The following is a 27,545-nucleotide window of genomic DNA, read 5'->3' on the forward strand; positions in this document are numbered from 1 at the left end:
AACAGTTCCTTAATTAATGGACCATCCATTCCATATATTGCTTTTCACTTAAAAATGTACAGAATCAAAAAGGAGAGCAATACTTCACTGAACAATAAAAAAGGGTCGGGCCACCATTCTTTTTCACTTGTGTTTTGTCTAATGTCATCTAATGTGTAAACAGTATGAAAACAGCAAGGTAAATTTCCAAAAACCTATTCCTTCTTTAGTGGTAAAATTGTGAATGCCTGTGTCCTGGTTCCAGTTAGGACAGAGTTAAGTAGCTCATAGTAGCTGGTAGGGTGCTATGTTTTGGATTAGGATGAGAAGAGCGCTGATAACATGCTGATGTTTTAATTGTTGCAGAGCAGTGTTTACACCAGGCCAAGGACTTTTCGGCTTCTTGCTCTGTCCTGCCAGCGAGCAGGCTGGGGGTGCAGCAGGAGCTGGGAGGGGACAGACCCAGGACAGCTGACCCAAACTGGCCAAAGGGGTATTCCATACCATCTGACGTCATGCTAAACAATATATAGGGGTGGCTGGCCGGGGTGGGGGGCCGGCTGCTCGGGAATAGGCTGGGCATCGGTCAGCGGGTGGTGAGCAATTGCATTGTGCATCACTTGTTTTCTTACACATTATTATTGTTAATACTATTACCATTATCACTATTATTATTATTATTGTTATTATTATTTTCCTGTCTTAATAAACTGTCTTTATCTCAACTCACCGGCTTCACTTTCCCGTTTCTCTCCCCCATCCCAGAGAGGGAGGGGGGAGGGTGAGCGAACGGCTGTGTGGTGTTTAGCTGCCAGCCGGGTTAAACCACAACAGCCTGGTTCTTCAAAAATAAAATGTCTGTTTAAATAACCTGCTATTTATAGTACATAGTTTCTTACTGCTTGTTCAACATTTATAAATGATTCTGTTTGCATTGCTCTTGATTAAAAGTACCATATAAACCTTCATTGTGTGACTTTCCTGCTGCATTTACTACAAAGTAAATCACCACCTAAAATTTTAGAAACCATGGAAGAAACTAACCGATGAACTTCTTCATACAAATCCTCTGTCACCTCTAAAAGCTTACTGGAACTTGTAAAGACAAAACCAAATGAATTAAGAGTCTTTGCTTTTAAAGTGAAATTGAGAGGAAATGGAAACAGTTAACACATGTTGAAGCTGCACAGGTACAAATATTAAAAACAAGATTAAACCAATGGTGAAGAATTCAGCTTCTTGCAATAACAGGTAAGGTTACAAGAGCAGAATAAAGATAAAATAGATGCACACGGTGGCCTTTTAATATATATTGGCAGCCAATTACAAATTAACTAAGTAACCACTTGCCTTATTTACTCCTGAAGGACAATCAAAAGTTAAACAAAAGCCTGTAGATATTATAGAGACAATGTAAACTTTCAAAGTAGCAAGCTAAGCACCCCTCTGCTTCTCAAATCACTGTCGCTGGCAGGTGTGTCAAGTACTGTGCAGAAGTATAGGAATTACAGCTGTAGTGCACGTTCATTCCTTTTATCACAACATAAAAAAAATATCTCCTTTTATTTACATTGTTTGTGCTAGCTTGCTTAAGTAGGGATGTTAATGTGGAGTTATAAACTATTGAAGAAAAACAAAACCAAAGGTCACGCAGGTATCTGTCACAGCAATTGCACAGATTCATCTCTTATTGAGTGAGTTTCCTAGCATGGGTTCAGCAAGTTTGTCTTTCTGCATTCACAGATCCATCTGTAGTGAACAGAAGTTTTGGTGGAACCACAGTGCACCAAAAAGTCAAGTTCAAGCACCACTAGAAAAACCAACAACCATTCAAAAGAAAAAAAGAAAAAAAAAACTTTTGGTATGCCATAACTTTTCATTACTATTATTATTATTATTTGCATCTGGTTTTAGTCATTTTTTTTTATATTTCCCTCCCAAAGAAAAAAAATATTCTTCCCTAGAACTACATGAAATTGTGATGCTTCCTCTCTCATTATACTATACAGATACTCACTAGATTAGGAAAGAGATCATTTTGTATCTGAGTTAGTGCAATTAGGAAAAGTATTATTTAGACTAAGGTTATGCTAGCGCCTCCATAATTTGTCAAAGCCCTTAAAAGAATGTCTCTGCTGTAATGCCTTAGCTCTTTTATACTAATATTTAGGAAAAAAAAAAAAAGAAAAAGAAACCACAAATAGAAAACATGCACATAACTTTAGACAAATAGCTTCAACATGTCAGGTTGTATGCTAAAGGAAATAGTATTTCTCTGAAAGCTTCTAGCACTTTTTAAAAAATGACGAAAATTTGTATCTACAAATGAAATCTATTTGTAACAAAACTACAATTTGTAAAATGTTGTGCTCAGGCATAGCTGGAGAAGAAGGGGAGGGTTGTGGGAGGGCAGTAATTCATTTCAATAGGTTCTTCATTATGAGGAAGCCTGCTGGCTCAGTCACAGCTGCCATGGTATCAATAGCCTTTTTGGGATCTTGTATTTTTCCTACTCTCATGTTGTTGCCTTCCCTCATTAAGATTCAAATCCAATTGTTTATGCTGCAGCTCACTGTTACTCTTCTTTCATGCTGATTATTTCCATTGAATCTCATGTAAAACATACAGAAGTTTAGAGAAAAAATGCAGGCACTGACTGACAGTGAGGCAGAAAAAGCAAAACAGTTGTTTGTTCCTAAAACACAGCCATAAGGATTACATATCTCTCTCCAGCTCCCAAATAGTATTATTAGTTGCTGCTAGTGCCATAACAACTGATGAACTGAGCCTAGCAAAACATGTTTTGTGTACGTGCAAAGGTGTAAAATAATTTCTTATTCCTCAAAAATCAGTCACCTAAATAATTTGGTATTTACCAAATAAATTCTCTACATGATCTCTATTCTTGCAACCCTGATATTGCTTCCTCACTGCAAATTCAAGATAGAAGGCCCACCCTCTTCACTGTCACCTATCTGACAGTTATCTTGTGACAGGTTCTCTCTGTTCATTTTCCCACACTCTCAATTCATCTCTTAACTCCTACAATTGCCCTTTCCTTATGAAAAGCTAACTGAATCTCCTGTGTGCTAGAAACAACATCCCTTTCCCCATCCTCCAGTTTTAGTTTGTCTTTGGTAATACTCCAAATACTGCTCGAAAGATGGAGATAATGCTTTCACTAACGTCTTTTTTTCTTTCTGACCATTTACTAACTGCTCATAGCTCTCAAACCATAATCATGATATTGTTCTGAGTACTTGAATTTAACCCTTATCTTCTCTTTCAGTAGCATGAGAAATTTTCCAGAGATTAGGCAGCAAATGCATGGATGGTACAGGAAAGGAGAAATCTCAGTGCAAATCATCTCCCTAAATGTCATGCCACTTAGCATCTGTTTACCATGCCTAAATGGGATATATATGATGCTTGGTAAAACATTCTTCTAAAACATCCTCAGTATTCTTTTTTCTACTTAATTTATACTGACAATTTTTATCCACCAAAATTAACACTCACACATTCACACGTTGTTAATCAAGTCCAAACACAGAAAAAGCAAATGTTAACAACAGAGTAATTATCACTTCTCTCTCTATTTACAACATGGAAGTGATCCTTAAGTCAAGTCTCTTAGGAGCATTGTGTCTGAAGGGGTATGTGTGACAACATGTTAAAGAGGCTCCAAGCAGAGTAAGAACCTATATCTCTACATGTAGAGTATAATCCAGTATTACAATATTGGTAACTGATTTTTGTTGTTGTTCTGTTTTTAGTAAGAGATGCAATTTTAACAAGGACATTATTTAGACAGACTATTTACATATTTTCATATCACTGCAATACCAGACTCATATGCTGCCTGTTCAAGAAGTGAAGGACTTTTTTTTCCCCTGTTTTTCCATTTATTTTTACATAACAAGCATAGTAATAAGAGTTGTGAAATTAACTGCAATTTAAGGAAATTATAAGCCTAATAACCTTGTGATGAATTGCAGTTGGAGTACTGCATAACATTTTGGGGTCAGATATTCTGCCTCATGAGTACTTCTTTGTGAATCTAAGGGTTATCAATCTCATTAAATTCAAAGGCCTTGCTCCAGGTCTGATAAGACAAGATAGCAGGTTGCAGAGGAAAGTATTCATTGGGGAAATATTATTCCAGAGATCTTCAGCAAATTCAGAGAAAATAGAGAGTTCAAGTTCTGCACTTGTGTTGAATTTACAACAGGATGATTATGCATCATCAAAATATACATTATAATAAAGTATTATAATCAGAGAAACAGACATTATATTACAAGTCTTAATTTGATGATGAATAGTATGTTTAATCCACAAAGTATGATTTAATGGAAATCATTAATAGTTACCTGAGTAACGGATCTTGAATCCTTTCTTACTGGTTGCATGATCAGTTGACCAGCGAAGATACAGCTGATTCATTTTGCTTGTAAAGTTCATTTGTCCAGTATGATTTCCACTTAAAGCAACCAATAAAGGGCTTTGCCCTGAAGAACCTTAAGAGATGAATAAAGAAAACATTGAAGTTTTAATGTACTAGCAGTTTAAGCAATCCTTTCCATATTTTAACTGAGCTGTGAATGTAAATATATTAAGGGAACAATAGCATGGCATATTTTTGCCATTAAAATAATGAACAGATCTCTATTTAAACTGTCTGTTCAGTTCTGGGTTTTCATGGGAGAGCAGCATAAGAAACCCAGATACAAACAAGCTGACATATAAAACAATGAGTGTTTTTGCCATAAACACTGAAAAATCACTGGAAACTTTATTTTTTTAAAAATATATATATTTACAGAAATTACTCTGTAGTAGGTCACATTTCTCCTCCTTGTCCTTTTTTTTATCTAATATTTATTTAAGCTCTTTTTCAACTAGTGACTGGAAGCAAATTTATAAACTTCTTGACATTGTGCAGCTTGTAGAATTTAAAGCACCACCATATTACATAGTGAACATATTACCTAAATAATACCTGTCACGTATAAAATCACCACAGTTGCAATGGGGAATACACATACATACAAGTGCTACGAATTCACAATACATACATATTAGGACTCAGTTATGTTAAAATATTATCATAGTATCATTTCAGTGTTAAAAAATATTAATTTATGGGGAATATAGGATGTTGAAAAGTATGTGTGTCCAGCCACTAGACTGATATCTTCATTACAATAAACCTCTAGAAGAACAAGTAATGATTTGGGAGCAGATAATATAACACAATGCCATATAATGAAAGGGAAAAAAAAATCAATAAATCAAGCTACTGAATGCTTTCAAAAACATGAAATGACATCCTTTTCCTCAACATGAAGGTTATCTATTCTACAGCTGAACTCCTCCCTTTCATATGCTCACTATGCCATTTACTCTGTGTCTTGCAAGTTTTGGAAAGCCAAGTTCAACCAACATTATCTTGGTCACAGCAGACATTTAAAATAAAGAGGGCGTTTCATTAATTTTTGCTGACTTTGACCAGCTGCGGCCTGATCAGTTCTTCTTATGTTGCATGAAAGCATAAAAATAAAACTGATTCCAAGGAGACCTAAAAATTGAATACAATTGCTGTCAACATTCTCCCCTTCCAGTCCAGTAAAAAAAAATAAGTAAGTTTTCTGTTTGGGATGTTTCAGGTACAAAAGGGAGGCCACAGAAAACCATAAAAAATAAGACAACATCCCAGTGCTTTAGAACTGCATTTCAGTCACCATAATGACAACACTATAATTAAATAAATATTAATAAATAAACCGTAAATAAGGTAAAAGAAGAACAACATAGCTTTAGGCACAGGTTGCCCTCATCAAAATTCTTTGTGGCTTGTTTGTGGTTTTTGTTAGAGTTAGTGTCTGATGATTGCAGATAGACAATGAGGACTGCTGAAGTCAACTCCTATTTTTGCTTGAAATAATGATTTATAACATGACAATCCATTTAGTTTCTCTTGCTTCATCTCTTGCTTCATCCTGGGCATTGTAAAATCTGCTTAATACAATTTAGTCAGTTCATAAAGTACCGTTACAGTTTAGAAATTCTCAGATAAAGGGCTGCAAGAGTACAATTACAAATAAAGATCTACTACATATAAAGAGGAGATAATCTTTCCTTACTAGTGATGGTGAGATTAGATTGCAGCACCACATACCACATAGCCACACCACATTTTTTAGCCATTGGGAGATCAGAGAAATGAGTCTTAATTTTTCCTGAAGTTGAGTTTCAGCTTCTGGACACTACCAAAGCAGACAGCTCTTCAGCTGATGTTCAGAAAAGTCAATAGCAGGACGCAGGTATTCTTGAGCTTAATTTTTTGTTATTATTATTTCTGAGTTTGTCTATACAGGGAAAAATATACTAAACTTCTAGGGTGCTGACCTGTCATATAACGTTTTCCTGAATGTTAGGTAAAAGTTGGCATTGCTGTCTCATTGCAATGACAGAATTATGTTGGCTTTTTTTGGGAAAAAAAAAGTCAGTTTGTGTATTAAACAAATGTATTAAACAAATTAAACAAATGCTATTCAGTATTAGCAGACTGAATACAGCATTTTCAAGTTCAAAAGCGTTTAATAATTATATTCATGGTACATACATGGCTTCTTTGGTTTAGAGTATAGATGGGATATCTTAGGGCTCTGACTGACAATCGAGAGAGGGTTAATGTGCTTATTGCTAATGTGCTTATTGCTCTCAGCTGACCAGGGTGGCTTCATTAATGGGATGTCTATCCTGATCATCATGCAGCTGCAAAAGCACCATAATTTTCAATGTAGTGAGTTAGGCATAGTCACTATTTTCATTTGCATTCCAAAGCTGCCTTATAAGGTTATCAGAAGCCTATACCTCAGCAAATATTATTTTTCTAAAAATTTGCTTGCTGATTTTTGTATATTTATATGTGAAGTTTGAGAATATATCTTTACCTGGTGTAAATAGACCGGTTATAGTAAGTTAAATGAAGCTATGCTATTTTAGACCACATAAGGTTCTGGGATATGATCTGCAAAATTTAACAATACAGAGAAATATCTAAACCAGCTCTGAACGAGCTAGTCTGAGTTATATCCATCACTGGAAACAGTATAGCCACATCAGCATTGCCTTCTGCCCCTACTAGCTCATCATGCTGAGATGTAGAACCAATTAGCCTAGCGAAGCACATTGCTAATGTGGCCACAGGGACACAAACAAGTATCTCTGCAAGGCACTGCAATGTGCCATATTTAAATATCAACTTGTTGAGAGCTAGCTCAGGAATCTCTACATGGCACTACACTGAGAGGTTATAAATATGCCATTATCGTTCTCATTTAAGTTTGCTGGTAGGTGGTAGAAAAAATGACTTGTGAAGCTGTGCTAGAGATGAATTTTTAAGACTGTGGTTCTATGTCATGAAATGACAATGTTTAAAAATGTAGGAACTGTGATAATTCTTCTCTCAGATTTATTATTGATAATCTGATTTCATTACATTTAAATGCATAAGAAAAAAAATTATTTGTCAGGAGCATTAAGCAATCTAAGAAGACTTTTTCAAAAGAAAACGAAGTGATCAGATCACTAGAAAGTTCCCAGGCATAACTGCATACTACACATTGCCTTGATGTTAAATACAAAATAGAGTAGTGGAAAACAGAGATTTTTCAGACTATTTTCTCCACTAACCTGACACAGACCAACAAATACAGTATGAAGGAAAAACAAAACTAATGAACCAGGATTTTTAAAAGAATGAAAAATATTGTATTTTCTTTTTCCGAATGCTGTTATCAAAAAAGGAAACTATTTTAACAATAATTTTAGACACTAAAAGCCTGTTACTTAGTAAGAATGCATAGAGAAAAATACTTCAAAACATATGAGCATTTAATATTTTTCATGTTATAAAACTTACACGGTGAATATTAATCAGTTCTATCACAGTTATCATATATACTTGGTTAATGAGGGAGGACATGATAACAGTCTCCAAATGAATAAAAATATATTAAAGAACTATCAGGGACCAGCTATTCTCATCAATCAACGAGAACAGAACAAGTGGCAATAAGCTCGTAATTCAGCAGAAAAATAAGAATAGCCTGTTAATTAAATAGGGCCCTTTGAGAGGTTACTGCTATGAAGAAATGCTTCTACATTCTAGAAATTGAGTTTCTGTCATTTTTCTACTCTTTGTCCTAAAACAGATGGCCAAATCCTTTAATATGGATATATTCAAACAAGATACAGCAGTGGTTCTGCTATGCTGTGGAAAAAGTAGAGTGGGTATTTGGACTCAAATTTGAGTATTTGGACTTAAATAATTTTACAAAATTGGACAAATGGAATTATACCCCACAAGTATTTCTCTCCCAGAAACAATTCATTACAAAACAGCATGTTAGCTTCTGCTTTCATACACCTTCATACATTTCCAAGGGTACAGAAAAACTGCATGATGTTGACTTTAATAGGAAAGCTGCTTATTGCTCCTCCTCTAACAATACTAAAAATTAAACAGCCTCTTGACTGCATCTATAAAAAACTTTCATTAACTAACAGACTTAGATTTAAAGCAAAAGTAATAAAAATACTGGACTAGATTTTGTATGTATTGCTGTGTAACGAAACCAACAGTTGGAAATCAAGACCCACTTGACTTTATATCTGTTCTTTCTTGGCAAGACAGAATTTGGCAATTCTTGGCAAGACGGTTCTTTCTTACCATCAAATACCTCCAGCTCATCAAACTGCTTTTCACTTTGAAACATTTCTACAAAGATGGAGATGTTATATCCTGTATCAACCTTTATAGTCCAAGAACAAGTCTGAGAGTTGGGATATGTGCCTGGGTAGCCTGGACTGAGGATCACTCCTGACGATTCTGTACGGATTTCATTTGCTGGACATTGTGCTAGAAAGGATACGATAAGAAGAAAAATAAGAATAGCAATGAAACAAAGTATTTTCATTAAAAAAAAAAAATAGTTATGTTTTAGATATATATACTTCAGTTTCAGTTTCCAAATAAAAACATGTTAAAATCATGTTCCTGTCGGTACAAACAGAAACAACAATCAGCTTTATAAACCTTGTGTTTATGAAACTGAACATCAATCTTAATAAAACATTCATCCAGAAACATGACCAAAGAGTCACAGCCCAAAGAGTTTACAGTCAAGAGGTCTGTATACAATGGTGTGATCATTCCCATACGTAGGTAAAAGTCCCAGTAAAACTTATTATTTATTTATATATTTATATTTATCATTTATCTAATTATTATTATTATTATTATTTCACCTTGTATTCAAAGGTGTATATGATCTCTGCATATGACTATACTAAATAGCTGTATATTAAACAGTTGAAAATTTTATATTCTAAATACTGGTTTTGATTAAAATATCTTTTGTTGGCCACTTTTTCTTTAATATTTTGCCTCTCATGCAGGATGGACATCTTCATGTCTGTTTGCTGTTGAGGTCTGATACATTTTCTCTACATTTTTGTGTAAGATTCACAAATACATCTTTATATATATACATTCCTGGAAATTGTCTGGCAAAGTATCCAAATAATTGTGTAAAATAAAGGATTTTGTAAAGCTGAGTAACATTAAAAAAAAAAAAGAGAAAAAAATGATCAGGGGAATAGATGTGGGAATAGACATAGTCCAGGGGAAAAAAAAAAAAAAACAAACAACAAAACCAAAGAACAAAAAGAGATAACTATCAGAAACAAACATTAAAAAGCAGACTGTTTCCCCTTGTTGGCCTTTTACAGACTTCACACTTGGAGATGAAATTTTGGTTCAGTTGTAGCCAAGAACTTTGCTGTAAACTTTTGGAAAACAGGACTGGACAAGAGGTCCTTTCCAACCTCAACCATTCACACGAGATATATCACAGTACCTAATAATGAGAGAGACATTTCGGCAGTTACTCAGGGGCATGAGAGACAGTGTATTGCTCCTTTACAGTTTAGTGGGCTGGATGCACAGGTGGGTGATGTGGCAAATGGGTAATGCTCACTTCAGCAGCCATTGCTGGCTCACTTTCTCCACTATCACAGACTACTCACCAGCTTTCCCTGGGTATACCTTAGTTGCTGATTACATGACTTAATCAGTAGGGTGGAAGCTAGACTTGAACATTTGTAAGATTCATATGGTTAAAGTCATAAAATTGAGACAGTGAGATACTGAAACAGCGAGACTGTTTCACCTTGATCTGTAAAACAAAGGACATGTCCATTTTCCAATAGTATTATCAATCAATAATTGTCAATGGAATAAAAATAAACTCCACAGTGCTCTGTTCTTTATGTTACACATACAACAGGTGAAAACAAACGTGGATTTAAACACTTCAGCCCCAGAAAATATTTAATTATTATTTATAAGTCTATCCTGTGAATTTTATAAGTAGCTATTGTAAAATGGTTTGGCATGATAATAGGAAAAACAGTAAAACAAACAAACAAACAAAAAAACCCTGCTCCAGGCGTATTGGAGGGCATAAGCGATCTATTTAACATTCATTTTTAATCATATAACTCCACATATAAATTCAGAATACTGTTATTTGTTAATTTGCTTGAATTCATACATAGAGACAAGGCTTACAGAAAAACAAAAGCAAATAACAGAGATCTTTACATTACACAATGACATGTAATTGAGTGTGATGGGGCAGTGAGAAATGTCCTTCTGCAAGACAGCATAACACTCTCATGATATACCAAGAAACAGATTATCTAACCTGACTTTTGGAGAAATGTGATTTGGTTGTTTTGATAAAGGCATGACTAAGCTTCTTGACCTACCTCTAATACTATTGATTCCTCCACCTATGATTTCACTTTTTATTCATAAATATCAATACCATGCTAGGACAACAGTACTACCTCTCTAATTTAAGTATTTTCATCAGTCAGATTAGAGATATCTACCATATACCGAATGTCAAGTAGCTGTTTTATAAATATGTGAATTTTTGTGACCAATAAAGGAGTATTTCTTGCCGTGCAGTGCTCATCATGCTTTAATTTACATCTCTACCCTTCCCTAACTGCAATTAAAAAAGTAAAGAAAGTTATAGAAAGAGAATACAAGGACAGGATGGCAGCATAGGCTCCACAGGTATAAACACAAATGTTCAACTACTGATCGCCACAGGAATGCAACCTTGAGAGCTGGGAAGAATTGGTTTAAGGGCTTAAAAAAGTGAATAAAGAACATGTATCCAGGGTATTTGAAACATCCCACATATAGTGAAAATCTGAAGTAAAATTGGAAGGTACAAATGACAGCCACAACACCCACAAAAATAAAAACAAAAGGCAGGGATGGGGAGGAGAGGGCAGTGGGGAGAAACAGACAGAATTTTTGCAGCAGTGTCTTTCTCATTAAGGACTCTGCACTGCATCAGCACCAATCCTTACCCGCAGAAAGTTACCTTGCTTCTTCAGTAGAGAAGGGAGTCTGATTTGCCATTTTACCACATCTTACAATGTCAGCTCAACATGTTTCATGTCATGTTTCACTATCTATTTTGGTTAAGTAAGTAAAAAATTTGGAAGAGCAGCATGTGTTTTTTCTGCTCCAATCATACACACTTTACGAAGATGATTACTAACAAAGCACTTGGATGCAAAAATGTATAAAAACAGATACGGCTAAATATATTTGTGCAAATGAGGAGGGGGCAGAAAACACGTCATTCTTAAAACTTAATGATCTGGAGATCATTAATTCAGAATGATGTACAAGTGGTCACGGAGACTGATTTTTCTTGCCTGTTAGATATGTCAGCAGACTTGTCTTGTATATAGCATTCTAGAATCTGGCTCTCTATCACATAAATGTATGTGTCTACCTCAACATAGCGTAGACACAGCACAGCTCAGGAGAATTAAAAGTTTTCTGACATCTTTCAAAAATATGAACCTGATCCAAATACAGATAATATAAACAATCACAAACTACAGTTGGTAAAATGCAGAAATACAAGAAGACAATCAGAAAATTAGTTTGAAAAACAATGCAAATTACATGGCAAGTAGCAATTTTTCCAAGTCTATTAGGATCAGATAGTAATGTATAAATGCAGTTCTATACACCATCACCTCAAAAGAAATAGAGTAGAATTGGAAAAGGTATTGAGGAGGGTGACAAAAATTATTAAAGGTATGAAATATATTCTGGTCTGTAGAATAATGCCATAAATATTGTGAATAGAGGACAACTCATTACTGTTTTTTCCACTAGAAGAACTACAAGACATGAAGTAGAAACAGCAGGTGTTAAAGGTTCAAGACAGACAAAAGGAGAAATATCTTCATATGTTACATAATTTAATAATTACATAATTTAAATCCACAAAAATTTGTGTATTTAAAACATTTGCATTATTTCAAAGTGGGATTGAATAAATCCATTGAAGAAACAGCCCTACAGGATTCACAATACAAAGAAGTGAGTGGCGTAGCTACAGTTTTTTGAAGTCTTGAATTTACTTCATACTTGCAATGATCTTATGCTCTTTGCTATATCATCATCGGCCAGTGCCAGAGATGGAACATGGCATATATGGATTTCTGGTCTGATCCAGTATATGTTATCAGTAGTTTCTTTTCCTGTTGTTGCTTGGTAGGAAGTGCAGGCTGCAATGTTCCAACCTAACCTCAGTAGGTTGGTGTAAAAATTTTTGCTCATTCTTATTTTAAACCCTTCTGAACACAGGTCTTGGTGTGATATAAATGATTAGAACTTATAATTTAATTGGCCTCCAAACATACAAAGTTCCATCTATAAGCTAACCCATTATTTTAAAAAATATATTATTATCTTGCTAGTTTTAAAGTAGTAGAACTATAAAAACCATGAGAAACAGTGTGCCAGAACTAAGAACAGTGATTGCAGGAAGGGGAAAAAAGAAAGTTTAACATTTGCCAGAAGATGTACCTGCTTTGAAAGTTGCTTTTATGATAATAGGATGAGATTTTCTCATAGAATCATAGAATATCCTGCGTTGGAAGGGACCCACAAGGATCACTGAGTCCAACTCGTGGCTCCACACAGGACCACCCAAGAATCATACCCTATGTCTGAGGGTGTTTTACAAACACTTCTTGAACTCTAACAGGCTCAGTGCCATGACCACTGCCCTGGGGAGCCTGTCCCAGTGCCCAACCACCCTCTTGGTGAAGAACCTTAGGTCCTAACACCCAGCCTGACCCTCCCCTGTCCCAGCTCCATGCCGTTCCCTCGGGTCCTGTCGCTGTCCCCAGAGAGCAGAGCTCAGCGCCTGCCCCTCCGCTCCCCTCGTGAGGAAGCTGCAGGCCACCATGAGGCCTCCCCTCGGTCTCTTCTTAAGGCTAAACAATACCATTGATTTCAGCTGCTCCTCATACATCTTGCCCTCTAGGCCCCTCACCATCTTCATAGCCCTCCTTTCTAAAACTCTCTAATAGTTTTATGTTCTTTTTATACTGTAGTGCCCAGAAGTTATCCAAGAATTGTAATTTCAGCCACAGACAAAATGTATAATGATGCTGCTTCCATAGCTAAAATGAAAAAAAAAAACCTTTATTTTATATTTCTGGTGACTCAAAAATCTTTTATCTAAGACACAAACATATTCTGTTTATTGAAAGTATCGATTACACTTATTTCTTTGTAACAAGTAACTGACTTTTTAGATCCCCAAAGAGAGAAAAATATTATCAAAATCATATATAATATACATATACCCATTGGCAGAAATGAGTAATAGCAATAGCAGTTAAATCAGTCAATCCTTCACTAAAATTTAAAGCCATAAGTAAATGACTAAAAGAATAGTAAGAGGTTACCCTCAGGTATCTGTTCAAATGGTTCACTATTTCATTTATTTTTCCCTAGCACTTACTGACAAAGCTAGATGAATCCTCAATACACATGCTTAAACTCCACAGTGTTAGTGAGCAATACTCCACTGTCATGAGATCAATGTTCTTTCAACCTATCATCCCTCTGGATTTTGTATTTACTACCCTCAGGTTGGAGATTTCTGTCTTGTTAATATATCTGCTGATATATTAAAATCCCCTAATTAAATAGATTTTTTTAAAAAGAGTTTAAAATGAATAGTTACAACAAAATTTATATATGAATTTATATACGAATAACATATTGTTTAAAGAAACGGTGTTATCAAAGTGCTACGTGAGAACATTCATATATTTACTTATGAGTAAACAACATAAAGATAGCAATTAAAAACACATTTTTAAGTGACCTACCAGCATTTCACATGATCTAGAAGAAATATTGATAAATAGCTAGGGTGTTATCATAAAATAGGCATTCAGTTCAACATTTATCTCCACAGTAATAATAATTTGCACAGAGAGACAATATTGGAGAGTTGTTTTGCTTTGTTTTCAGAAAGGAAAATGAAATGTATTTAAAGGAACAGCTCATGTGAGAAAAGGAAGCCAGCTGCATCCCAAGTCAGCTAAAGGAACTCCTCTCTTAAGTCTGTTCAAAATAACAGTGCCAAAATCTTTACTCTAATGCCTCTGGTTCCATTGCCTTTTGTCTCTGAACCTCCCCAATTTTTTTTATTTTTTATTTTTTTGTTACCAGGTGATTTCATTTGATGTTGCCTCCATTAATTCTGCTGTATTCATATCAAGAGAATACAAGACTGAAAGCCATTACCAGCTGGTAAACCTACTCATCAGCAGGAACCATGTTATTTAATCCTTTTAATGAAAAATCATATGTATTAAAGATGTCTAATAATCAGTCAGGAACAACTTGTTAAATAGTAAAATTTGAGAAACTTTAATATATAGGATTGTTCTGAAAAACAATAAATAATATGAGGAAAGGAAGAAAGTCACAAAATTTATAAAGTCTGTGAGGGAAGTACAGAGCTTCTTGTATTCATCTGGAATGTCTCAAAGAACTGCAAAGAAATGAGTGTTTCTACCATCAGAGAAAGTCCTGAGTTTCATTTAGCTGACACAACTGTTGGAAATCAACTACTTCCCTGTGCTTAACAAATGACAAATCATTATCAGAAACTCCCAATGTCTCTGTAGTTTTTACCAGAATTTTAACAGAATTCTCCAGTTGAAACATTGAAACAGCCAAGAGTTAAATTACTGCTTTTACTGTTAACTTAAAATTGAAAGCTAGATTTGCAGTGCAATTATTGCATATTATCTTATCTATATTATCTTACAGCAAATATACCACTGACTAAATAACTCAGTGAAATTATAAGTCATTAGAGAACCTTGATTTGTAATTATTTTATTAAAAGAAGTAATTTCCTGAGCAGTATGTTTGGTGAAATCTGGTTTCTTATGACATCATCTACAGTTCTGGTTTCCCAAGTGTAACAAAAAGCAAGCAGTGAATACAGCTTTTTCTGTAGTTCAGTTGGAAAAATATGTATTTCCTGTTGTCTAAAAATACTGAGTTTGTGCTGCAGTGTTTTCCTTTGGTAGGGGTACCAATTTGTACTTCTTGTTTCTATTAATTATGTCTTTTGCTTTCGTGAATCATACAGGAACTTTGAAACTAACTAACAGATTAAAACATTTTATCAGAAGGGAGGACAGCCTTGAACAATCCTATAAACCTTCAGGAAATTAAGTTGCAATTGTATATTACTTCAGGAAATTAAGCCTAAAGAAGAGCATGCTCTTTAGAGACAGAAGTTCACAGCTGAATTTTGCTACATATTTCAGAACACATTTTTCATGTGTCTTTGTTGTACAATGTCACTATCTTGTTAAAGTAGAGAAAATAATTTCTTATTTAGGAGGAAATTCTTCACTCAGAGGGTGGTGAGGCACTTGAACAGGTTGCCCAGAGAAGTTGTGGATGCTCCATCCCTGGAGGTGTTCAAGGCAATCTGTATTGGGGCCCTGGGCAATCTGACCTAGTGGGTGGCATCCCTGTCCATGGTGGGGTGTTGGAACTAGATGGTCTTTATGGTCCATTCCAACCCAAGCCGTTCTATGATTCTATGGTTATTTTATTTTGGAAGCTTAATTTAAATTCATATATTTAAAGCTCTCCAGGGGAGAAAAGAAATCTTTCATTTGCTGTGAAACAATGATAAATCATTTAAAGGATTTTTAAAAATAAGTGTTTCAATGGTAGTGTAGTTAATGAGACTACTCCTTAAATATACATGTGATGCTCAGTGCCTTTGAAAGTCAATCCACTTGTCTTTTGATTCTAAAGTACTGAATGTCTGTCCAAAAATTTTAGAGACCAGTTTGAAATTGTGTGCATTTCTTAGATACTGAAGAAATAAATGGAAACTTTTCCTTTGAAAACATTGATGAAAATACAGTGCCCCAAAATTTCACCTTTAATAAATACAAAGAGAAAAGGGGATACATACAAATCACGCACAGTCCGTGTAAGTGTATATTTACCTTCACAAAATGGAGAAGATCCTTCAAATTGCAACTGTGTATTCAGTTTGCAGGTTAATATATCTTGTCCAACAAGGGTGAAACCAGGATGGCACTTGTACTTGGCAAAATCTCCTGAAAGAGTTATTAACAGCTACAACAACAAAATCTTAAAATTCAAAATGGAAAAAAAAATCAAACAGAAGTACACCAAAATCTCAGGTGTAGTGTGAAATATATTAATAGTTTACTTTAGCTAAAATTCAGGTGAAAACTTAAGAAAGAAAAGGATATACTATTTTATCACCTATTTCAAAGTCATCATCTTCTGTAAACAAATCTGCATGTGGAACTATTGGTGGAGGCTGGCACTTCTTCAGCTGATATGCTGCAAATTTAAGTGAAAATAAGATTAAATAATGGTGTGCTAAGATTCATTTTACAGAAAATTCATTTAATATTTACATTTGCCAAATTGCCAAAGCTACAGTGAAACTCATGGTCTCTCAGTTACAACATTTTCCAATTTAAATTTCATGACATTACCTATTTTATATATAAAACATAAGAGTATTTATTATGAGTATAAACACTATACTACACTGCCTAGATGGTTATAGATCTATTGCAGAACTGGATGCAGTTGAAATGGTTATGAGGAGGTATTTGCAGCTGCAAAGCTTCTGTTTTATGTGGCTGCCTTTGCAGCACGTCAAAGGGCTAATCACAAATTATTTAGATTTCCTGGAAAATCTGTAATTACCTGTCACAGACCTGGTTTGTCATTCTTAAGAATTCTAGAGAAACTAAGGGTTAATCTTTCTGAAGTACAGATGCATATCTTTACTTTAAAAAGAAGCAGCAATGATAACAATGTTTATAAGTTAAACAAAAGAAAAAAAAAGTCACTGCCTATAAAATAAAATGCTTTCTCTGCTCTTCAAATCTGTTTCCAAAAACTGAGCTGTCTCACAACGAAGGTGACCAGTGCAATGGCTGACATGTTTCTAAAATGGAGCAGAATGCCTACAACAGCTTAAGAAACCATTTCTGGATAAATATATATATATATATATATATAAATTTTATATTTTTTATATTTTTTATAAATTTTATAAAAAATTAATTAAAAAAATAAGATTGCTATCAGACTCCACATAATATAGAAAAAGTCTCCTCTTCATGCAACAAAATCACAATAAAGAACACAAATTCTCTTGGTACCTTGGTAGCCATTTTTGAGAAGTTAAAGAAACAAAATAAGTGATACTGGGGAATCTACCCTTACCTTCCACATTAGTTTCTGTAGCCCATTTATGAACACTTATGAACAACGTATTTAGGAGCTTAAACACTATGCAGACAGATAGTTTTCCTGGAGAACGTCCAAGAAAAAAGCTCCACAACTTGCTTAGACACATGTGACAGCAAGTTTCTAAGATACAGACACCAAGAAGGAGAAATATATGCATGTCCTGTGATACCCTTGATTTCACTGAACTAAGACACCTATCATCTCCCAGTATGTGGGCTCAAAAATAGAAATCCCTGCAACCTAGTCTCCAAGAAGCCCAGTTTGCTGGCTTTTCTCACTAGTAGCCTCACTGCTTCGAATTCAATTAAAAGCATGGACACTGTTCACAGTATACATGATTTTCAGCCAGTGATCTATTATGCAAAAGTAAATAAACAATGCAGAGAAAAAGAAGCAGATTCATTCATTTTTAACCTTGATAGACTAATGCACTACATATTGTGATAGATTATTTACCTTTCCTTTTTATCATATGAAGTCATGGACCCTGAAAGACTGACTACACCTTTATACACCCTCAGCATAAAACTGGAAAATGCTCTCACTGACCACTCCTTGTAGTTTGCTGCTTTGACAATCCTGGAATGTGGGAGCTGTATGTTCCCTGTATAACGACTAAACCTGGTGCTTTAGTCTTTGCTCCTCAGATAAGTGCTCTAGACATTAGGCTACCATGAATCATGTCCTTCTTCTGGGAGAAAATCACAGACAAGAAAAAAAATTCAGACTCAGGACTAATCTTGCAAAGACTTCTCCATGCAGATTGATACCTTCAGGTACACTCTTCCTGTGTCACTGACTCCTGTCCTGGTGAATTAAGTCACCCTATCTTTTTAAATTCCAATCCAGAACACCAATAATCTTCCATTTAATATACAAAGTCAGGATGAATTCAGAATTAGAAATAGAACTGGAGTTCAGCATTTTATGTCTGAGTTAAGAGGCCTAATGTGCATTTCCTGTAGCCCTGACTATGACTTTGAATATAGTACTTTGCTGGATATTAGATGTAAAGTTGTTGTGCAATACTCCAACACTATCCCACCAACGTTTTTCATGATAATTGCTATGATTAATCAGATGGTGCAGAATTTTATTATGGAAGTATAAAAGTAATTAATAAATATATGTGTCAAATTAATTAAAAATTTGAAAGCACAATATTAGACAGCAATGATTAATATTAAAGATAGGTCATAGTTTATTCAAAAGTACAAATGAATTTCCTTTTTTAACATACATTTTTAAAATTTTATACCATTATTTTAAAAAAGTAGCAAAGCTATGAATCCCTACAATCCTAGTAAATTTATTTAATCACTGTATCGCATAGTTAAGAAATATTTTTAAAATTCACTTGATTGTGGTAATTAGACACTGATGATATAAAGAAAACTGACCATGAAAATTGAGAACAAAGAATCCTCCTGTTGAAAAATCGCTGTGAAATTTGAGGAGGACTTGATTGGTGGAACTGTAAGCTGTTTCCAGAGCTGTGTTCCCACTGAACACTCCCAGCTGAGGTGAATTATGGTCAGGACCATCCCTAGGAAGGGAAACATAAAAAATCAGATGAAGAAATACAATAGTTAACATTTAATTATCAGTCTCTTTTCTCTGTAATGCATGTCATATTTTTGTAAAAACTGCTTTCCCTAATTATTCAGAATGAATTTGTTTTTATTTCTATCAACACAGAATACTCTTTCAATATGTATCTACAGAGTTTTGAGAGATCAAGAGTACTTTATAATAACTTTTATATTTCCATGGGTAAGAAATTTACTGTCAGACTTTGTAACATTTGAAATTTTCTGTGGATGTTCCTGCCAAAATTCTCATATACACATCACCTGAAAAAAGAAATGTATCTAGAAAGCTCTTAAGATCTTATCGTATTTCTAATATTTTTGACCTGAATCCTTCAAGTCTGCATTCATGACTAATGCATAGAGAGGTGTGCATGTTGCAGGTTCAGCCTGCCATTTCAATTCATTCCTGAGAATCAAAAATCTCTTCTAAAGGGGAAGAAAATAGTGGAAAAAAAAGAAGGGTTGTGTATTTCTGAATAGTGGAATAGACACCCAAAGAGAAATACTACAAAAATACCAGGCTGCTTCCATTTTCAGTATCATCACACAGAACATTCAGCTCTAAACAGCCAGAATAAATAAATAAAAGCACTGCTTTTATCAGTGAAGAATTTTTGGAGCCCTGCAACACCTATTTGTGGTCTTCTTCTATATTACATTTACTGAATCAAAACTGAATCAAAAACCCTTTGTGATATGTATTTTAGAAAACTGGAGATTACTTAGAAGCTCTCTGAAAGGATTTAGCTTTTGACCTTTCAGCATCTTTAAGTTAGAGGGATATTTGTCCATCTCTAGCTGTATGTTTAAAAAGCCAAGCATTAACTCATTTTTGTCTATTCCAAACCTATCAAGATAATCTCTTCATAAAAAGAAATATCTGGTGTATGGACAAACTTGGTTTCAAGTTTTGAAAGAGCGCATGTCATGTATTTACTTTGCTGTAACAACATTTTAAAAATATTATCTAGATGAATTATTCTTCCCCAAAGAAGTTTTTCAAGATTATCCAGTCTTCCAAAATCAACTCTAGTATCAGTGACAACAAGAAAAAATAAACTGTAGCTGACTTGGCATAAAAATGTATTTTCTTTTTCTTGCTGCCTTGCAAATAATTGTCAAATTAATGAATCCTGAGTAGGAACATGATAATTTACTTAGCTTTTCATTTTAAAAGTCTTGTTACAATTGAGGAAGAAGAAAATATTTTTTTTTTCTTGTTTTCCAAAAAAAACCACCAAAACCAGAAAAACTCTTTCATATTACGGTTTGACATTTCGTACAGAAGTGAATGGTGTATATATGAATGATATAAACACAATTACATGTAACAGCCTCCTCCTAGCAAATTCAAGAGCTATCCATCACTGATACCTCAGAAAACAACTCTTAGAAAAGCCTGCTTGTGATTTATGGGCAATCAGAAACCTAAAGAAATAAGCTGTAAAACAGTTCAATATAACAGTTCAGGAATTCAGCACATACTACAGCCAAACAAGTTCAAAAAAGTATACAGGATTTTAGGATTTAATTGCTTAGGTGTAAAAAAGATAAGTCATCAATCCAGCATTCTTTTCATTTAACACGTCAGAGAGGACGACCCATGATGCATATTAGAGATAAATTCCATAATAATGCAAATACCAATGGCAGCTAACATGCTGTTCATAAACAGTTATGCATCTCTTTTATAAGCTGACTGAATTTCCCTATTTTAGTATTGGATTTTAGTATTACTGTCTGGAAAAAACTCACCCTGTTCAGCAATAGTGGACCAGCTGGGAGATGGGAGCAGCTGACTCACACAGGAGTAAGTTATATCCCACATTCTGTGCAAACTGTCCCTTTGCAAAACTATCTGCAGCACTTACGAGAGAGAAGTGACTGCACATTGTGTGGGGTAGGGACCAAGGTTAGCTACTGATGAGAGTATGTAACAACTTCCTGTCTGTGACATTGTCATCTATGCCTGCTCTTCAGTGCAGTAAATTCTTATGGAAGAACTTTGTCAGCCCTGAGACCTCCTTTTCCAGCTGGAGACAAAAAATTGAGATGGGTTTGGAGAATTACAAGTTTGGGGAAGAGTAACATACAAGGTGAAGCTGAAAGATGTAAAGGTACAAGGGCTGAAACCTTGGCTTCAAAAATAGAGACAGCCTTATTAAGAGACTGGAAAATCTCAATGAATGCCTAAATCAATTAATGTCTAAAAGATGTCAAAAAGTTTTGCTGCAACTAACATATTACCTCATATATTCACAGGACACGTAATTTAACATAATGCAGATTGCTACATCACTTTGACTTCAAATGGTCTCATTTGGAAAACAAGAGGCCAGTTCCAGAAACTGTAAAATGTAACTTGTATCTTCTTGCACACAACCACGATTTCAAAGAAGATCTGATTGATAACTGAACATGTTTCAAAGTACTTTTAGAACCATAATCTTAAGGGTTCATATCATGATATAAAGTGTTAAATACTTCATATATTTATAGAGCTTGTTGTTGTATATGCTGGTCCTCAGCATAGATGGTAACATAAAGGGCAAGACTAAGCAAAAGCCAAAGCCTGGGACAGTGAGTTTTTGATAAATTAATCAGAAAAAAAGCACTTTTATTTTGAAAAATTACATACCAAACAGCAATGTAGTCATTCACAGGTTCAGTTTGGAGTAAGGTAAAGTTGATGTAAATTCCATGGCCTGGAGGTACAACAATTAACCAAGTACAGTCCTTGGAATTTGGGTATTCATCTGGAAATCCTGGGGAATAAACTGTACCATTCTGAGCAGTTACATTATAGCCACAAGGAGCTGAAAAGAAAACAAATGAAAAAAAAAATAAGAAAAACATACTTCTTCAAGTTATGCTTCCAGATTCTAAAAACTCTACAGAAAAAGCCAATGTAGTTCTTAAAGACAGTGTTTTCTCTTGGTTGCTTGATTCATGGAGATAAAAAGCACTTTTATTTCTAAGAAATAAGTTATCCTGATGTCTTTCAGATTTTATTGCTTAAAATCCATCAAAATCTACTGGAAATGTTGTTTTTATACAGAATAATTTAAACTAAGTTACCACATATTTTAAAAGGGACATCTTCAGTTTGTATTCAAGATTCAGAAACAAGCAAAGAGGAATCCTTTTAAAAGCCTCTGGTTATATAGGACAGGTTAAGGAGGCTTTCACCACTTCACCTTCTTCATCCATACCAATATTAGCTAGTATGAGTTCAGCACATCTTCCCATCTTAGAACATCTGCTCATGAACTACGGTCCTTTTAGTGACCAACAAAGGAAGCAAGGAAAGGAAAGAGAAAGGAAAGAAGGGTTGTTTATATCTGTCTAAGGTCTCCCTGGAGCTTTCTCTTCTTCAGGCTTAGCAACCCCAACTCCCTCAGCCTATCTTCATAGGAGAGGTGCTCCAGCCCTCTGATCATCTTTGTGGTCCTTCTCTGGATCCGTTCTAATATTTCCTTGTCCTTCTTGTGCTGGGGGCCCCAGAGCTGAACACAGCACTCCAGGTGGGGTCTCATGAGAGCAGAGCAGAGGGGTAGAATCACCTCCCTCACCCTACTGGCCACACTTCTTTTGTTACAGCCCAGGATACGGTTGGCTTTCTGGACTCTAAGCACACCTTGCCAGCTCATGTTGAGTTTCTCATCAACCAACATCCCCAAGTCCTTCTCCTCATGGCTACTTTCAATCTGTTCCCTGCCCAGCCTGTATTTGTGCTTGAGATTGCCCTGGCACAGATGTAGGACCTTGCACTTGGCCTTGTTGAACCTCATGAGGATTACATGGACCCAAATCTCAAGCCTTCCCTTCCCTCCAGCATGTTGACCACACCACATGGCTTGGTGTCATCATACATAAAGCGCAGTTCTAACAGGAGCTGACTTAGTATAACTGTTCTTATCTTCACCCATGTCCCAGGATTTGTTTCTAATTAATTAAAACTGAAATTCATAGTATGTATTTGGTCTTGCTAGGTAAAGCTAATATACGAAAATATGGTAACAGCACATCAGGTGGCTAAAAATATTAAACCACAATTATATAGAACATAGAAGTGGGACAATTTTTAATTCCAGTAGACAAACAAAATATACTGCTTCATATTTTTGAGAAAGACCTTTATATTGTTAGTTCCCTTAGTCCATATGAGAAGCTAGAAAGAGTATAGAACATGTCTGTATTACTACTACGAACAGAATGAAATCATGGAATATAGAAAAGGAAAGATGTGGAAAGGATAAAAGGGCTCAAACAAGTAAAACCTTAGCCAAGAGGCCCAGTAAATATGGTGCTGTCACTGCTGGCAACACGCCACAGACTTAGCATTAAGCCAACAAAACAGGCCACAGACTGCCAGGTTTTTCTGGTTTTGTTCTGGTAGCCTGGAACTTGTTTTAACTTGTCACAGCAGTTGTATAATGATTGGGTAGCTACTTACTACTTCATTTTAGCTTTTGCTTAACTTTGTACAACTGTATGATGTAACAGTTAATATTATATCTATATATATTTTATGACTAAAAGGTAGTGCTGACAAACAGATTTTGTGTACAGAATGAAAACCTTCTCCTGGATTACAACCCCTGAATTTAAGACTTGTATAGGCGCTAGAACAGTGAGTGTAACAGCAGAGAAAGGGGTAGATATTAGAAGTTTGTGTGTACCATTCTAACATTACCTGATTTGAAATATTACTATCACTGTAATTGGACTAATAATTCGGTTAGACTCTTACGATTTTCTTTGTACTAAAATTAAACTTTTGGCTTTGCATATATGGCACGTTCCTTTTGCCTACTGCAAATTTTGAGTGTAAGATTGGTGAGAATTCAAGCAGCCTATTTCGTAACTTGGTTGCAGCAAATTCTTACCAATATATTTTGGCACCAGTGGAAAAGCAAGAACACCTAAATATAATAATAGCAGAAATGCTGCCATGATGATTTTGTTACCCGAAGAAAACAAAAAAGAGAAATACCAGGTGTCTTCAGCATTCTGGAATCATAGACCTGTTGTCCACACATCACACAAAGACACTTAGAAACCTTTTTTATGAATTTTTTATGAGTGACATATTATCGGATTTCCATGGGGCAACTGCACAGACAGCCTAACCTCTTCCTCTGAAGCAGTTTCAATTTTCCTTTGTGATTCACTACCACATCCCCTTACTTTGCTTTCTGAAGTATGTGGAATCTTCTGTAGAAAAGTTTTGATTTGAACTTCTAAGACTGGCCCTAGCTAGAAAGCTGATTTCATTCTTCAACTGATTTCCCTCTCAGACCCACTGCCAAAATCCAGGGATCGTAGACCTAATATCCTCTTGTTTTCCTTATTGCAAAAAACATTTTTGTGCAAAAATAATTCTTTTGGCAGTGCTAGACTCGGCTTTAACGTATGGAAATGAATGTTCTACAAAGCAAGAAATGTGCTGAGCCTGAGAAAATACTGCATTCTCAGACAAAACTCTAAGAAATCTGCACTTCAGTCAGAAATCATAGCTATAAATGTACACAAATGCAGACATCGTGGAGATGCATGCATTCAGGCCTCGGCTGTGAAGAGCTGTGCAATGTGGGTGCCTGTGGGTAAGCTTGACAGGTAGGACTGAGATGCAAAGAAAGCAAGACAAACATACGTTCTGAATTACAGACATGTCAGTAACAGAGAACAGTTTTGAAGTGAAGATAAAACTACTGAGTTGAAGCTTTCCGGATGGGGGGGATCAAAGAGAAAGAATGACTGCATCTTCATGGCATTAGCTTTATCTACAAAGAAATATAGAAAATGCTAATTTGTACTATAAAAATCTAAACTACTCAATATATGTCCCACGTGTCTTCAATATCTTTTAGGAAGCATTTTTCTCTAGGTAGTAAGAAATAAAAAAAGATATAAGGCTGCTATACCCCTTGGTGCTGCATTTACATCCCTACTCAGGAATATTATATATAATACTGAAGTCCTTTTAAGACTCCAAAGACATCTTCATTTTGTGTTAGGTTTAAAAAACAAAAAAAAACAAACAAAATAGCCAAAAACACATGCTCTCCAATATCGAATAACCATTTTTAATCACCACAAGGCTAGATGAAAAACAGTAATGTTCTCAGATGAAGAGTAAAATCATTTAATCTGGCATTCCACCTTTTAGTGTGAAAGAAATACAGCTGGATAAAGAGATTTTTAAGAGTTTGGGTTTTTTTGTTCACTTTGATTTAATTGCCGTGGAAGGTAATCCAACTAATTTGTTGGGTATTTTTAAGAAGTCCTAGATATAGAATGCTTATTTGTGTTCTCCTGTGTTTTAAGACCTCTAATTAATAACTGAAACTAGTACTATGAAATGTACCATTTTACTACCGGAACTCTTTAATCACATTTTGATTAGAAGAAATCTATTCAAATCTTGCCCACAGTTTAATGAATGTTGTTTTTTAATCAGACAAATGTATCACTGAAGATGAGACAGGTACATAATGTCATTCATATTGTTTTCTGAAACTTTCATAAAACTGTACAAAATAGTCTCATTCCACAAAATAAATAAATAAATAAATATTAAGCTGATAAACTGACGCAGTTTCACAAACATGTATCGATGATATGTCATATGGCAATCGCATCTGATGCACCTGAAAATACTTCTTGCAACTTTTACCAAGTCTCACGTTCCCATTTATTCTATTAATGTAGATGTCACTCAGTATACGTATTTATATATGTATATATATATATACATATACATATATATATTTTGTGAACACAAAGCTGTTTAGTTTCTTCTGTTGCTTTGATTCAAAAAAAGAAATTCACTTCCCCAGATGTTCCAAAAGCGCGTAAATCCCAAACACACTTTATATGATTAGGAAAAAGGTGAAGCAGATTATTAGACATAAAAGAAAGCTTTTAATTTCAAGACACAAGAATAAAGAAGATACAGAGTTTTATTGCAGGCCAGAGTAATGAAAGTAACTTGTGATACTGACTTCAATCCTTACTAAGAAAGGAGGCTAGCAGATTATGTCTCACAAACGGAAGATGTAACAGCTACTTTTCTTAACTATTCTCTCAGTTTAGCTTTAATTTATACAATTTTTTCTTCTCATTTCTGACTTACTACTACAAAAAGGATCCCAAAATACATGCTGCAAAAGACCAAAACTAAGTTAAACATTCAATGTTTTTCTCATGAAAATAGCAGTAGGATTATCTACTTGTAATTTAATTTATTATTAAATCATCAGTTTAATAATAAATAATAGAAATAAAATGAATGAAATACAGCTAGAAAAATCCATTATGCTAAAAGAACCATATTCAAAGAACCAATATAAAATACGGTAAGTGTGAAAACAACGTTCAGAGAACAGAGATTATAAATTGTCTAGAAATCTCAGAACATATGCAAAACAATGTTTTCCCACTGATAACATTTCATATTACATCTCAGAAATTAACATTTGCTAAAATGCATTTTATTAATAAACTGACAGGATATAGGGAGAATATGGATTTGATACCTAAAATGTCTTTTTCTTCTAGGAGTTCAAAGAGTATTGGTCAAACATCAAGGGAAAAGAGAAAAATATATTCTCTTATCTTTTTATGTCCTTTAAAGTATTTTCTCACTTTATTCTTACACAGGATAATAAGGCATATTGTAGCTGATAAGCACAAGATATTATTATGAGTTGTAAAACTCTGTATCATCACGCTGCAAGATATAGAACTAAATACACCATTATAATTATTTAGGAGAGTAAGTCATCATATCTTACACAAAGGCCACAAAAAAGTTAATTTATCAAGTAATTATTTCTTATCTTCCATACACTGTTTAGATTTTTTTTTTTGGAAAGTGGAATCATTATTTCCAGACAAGCTCATCCCTGTGTTATACTTGATATTCTACTCGTAACTCCAGCTGTTCTTTTCACCCTAGCATTGTACTGTATAAGGAACATATGTTAGTAATATTCTATCAATCATCATCCTTTATACTTCTATAAAACTCTTTAAAAGGTAACTTCACCAGTTTATGTTGAGGAAGAATATTTCATATTTGCTTTCAGTGCAATTTTATTATGGATAAACATGTATTATTCTTTTTTTCAGAACATTGATAAAGTTGAATCCCTAAACCCATCTCTTTCGAATAAAATATGTTATTTGGATAGTCCTTACTCATCCTTTACTCA

The 27,545-nt window shown here is 34.7% G+C and overlaps 1 protein-coding gene and 1 long non-coding RNA gene across 15 annotated transcripts in view; one reads left to right on the forward strand and one right to left on the reverse strand.

Annotated features, from left to right (window-relative positions):
* The window catches only part of CSMD1 (CUB and Sushi multiple domains 1), a 1,157,973-nt gene that overhangs the window by 103,366 nt on the left and 1,027,062 nt on the right, over window positions 1-27,545 (reverse strand). For all 14 annotated transcript variants that reach the window (XM_083828025.1, XM_083828026.1, XM_083828024.1 and 11 more), the window contains 6 exons: window positions 21,965-22,142; window positions 19,135-19,280; window positions 16,727-16,807; window positions 16,441-16,554; window positions 8,720-8,908; window positions 4,353-4,499 (listed from right to left, as the gene is read on the reverse strand). In XM_083828025.1, coding sequence (XP_083684151.1) covers window positions 4,353-4,499; window positions 8,720-8,908; window positions 16,441-16,554; window positions 16,727-16,807; window positions 19,135-19,280; window positions 21,965-22,142 — 855 coding nt within the window. The remainder of the gene's footprint in view (window positions 1-4,352; window positions 4,500-8,719; window positions 8,909-16,440; window positions 16,555-16,726; window positions 16,808-19,134; window positions 19,281-21,964; window positions 22,143-27,545) is intronic.
* LOC310896118 overlaps window positions 545-27,545 on the forward strand; it is a 254,818-nt gene continuing 227,817 nt past the window's right edge. Inside the window, exon 1 of the long non-coding RNA XR_014581188.1 lies at window positions 545-575. This is a non-coding gene — a long non-coding RNA (uncharacterized lncRNA). The remainder of the gene's footprint in view (window positions 576-27,545) is intronic.

The sequence above is a fragment of the Anser anser genome (genome assembly GCF_964211835.1).
Source record: "Anser anser genome assembly, chromosome: 3".
NCBI classification, from domain to species: domain Eukaryota; kingdom Metazoa; phylum Chordata; class Aves; order Anseriformes; family Anatidae; genus Anser; species Anser anser.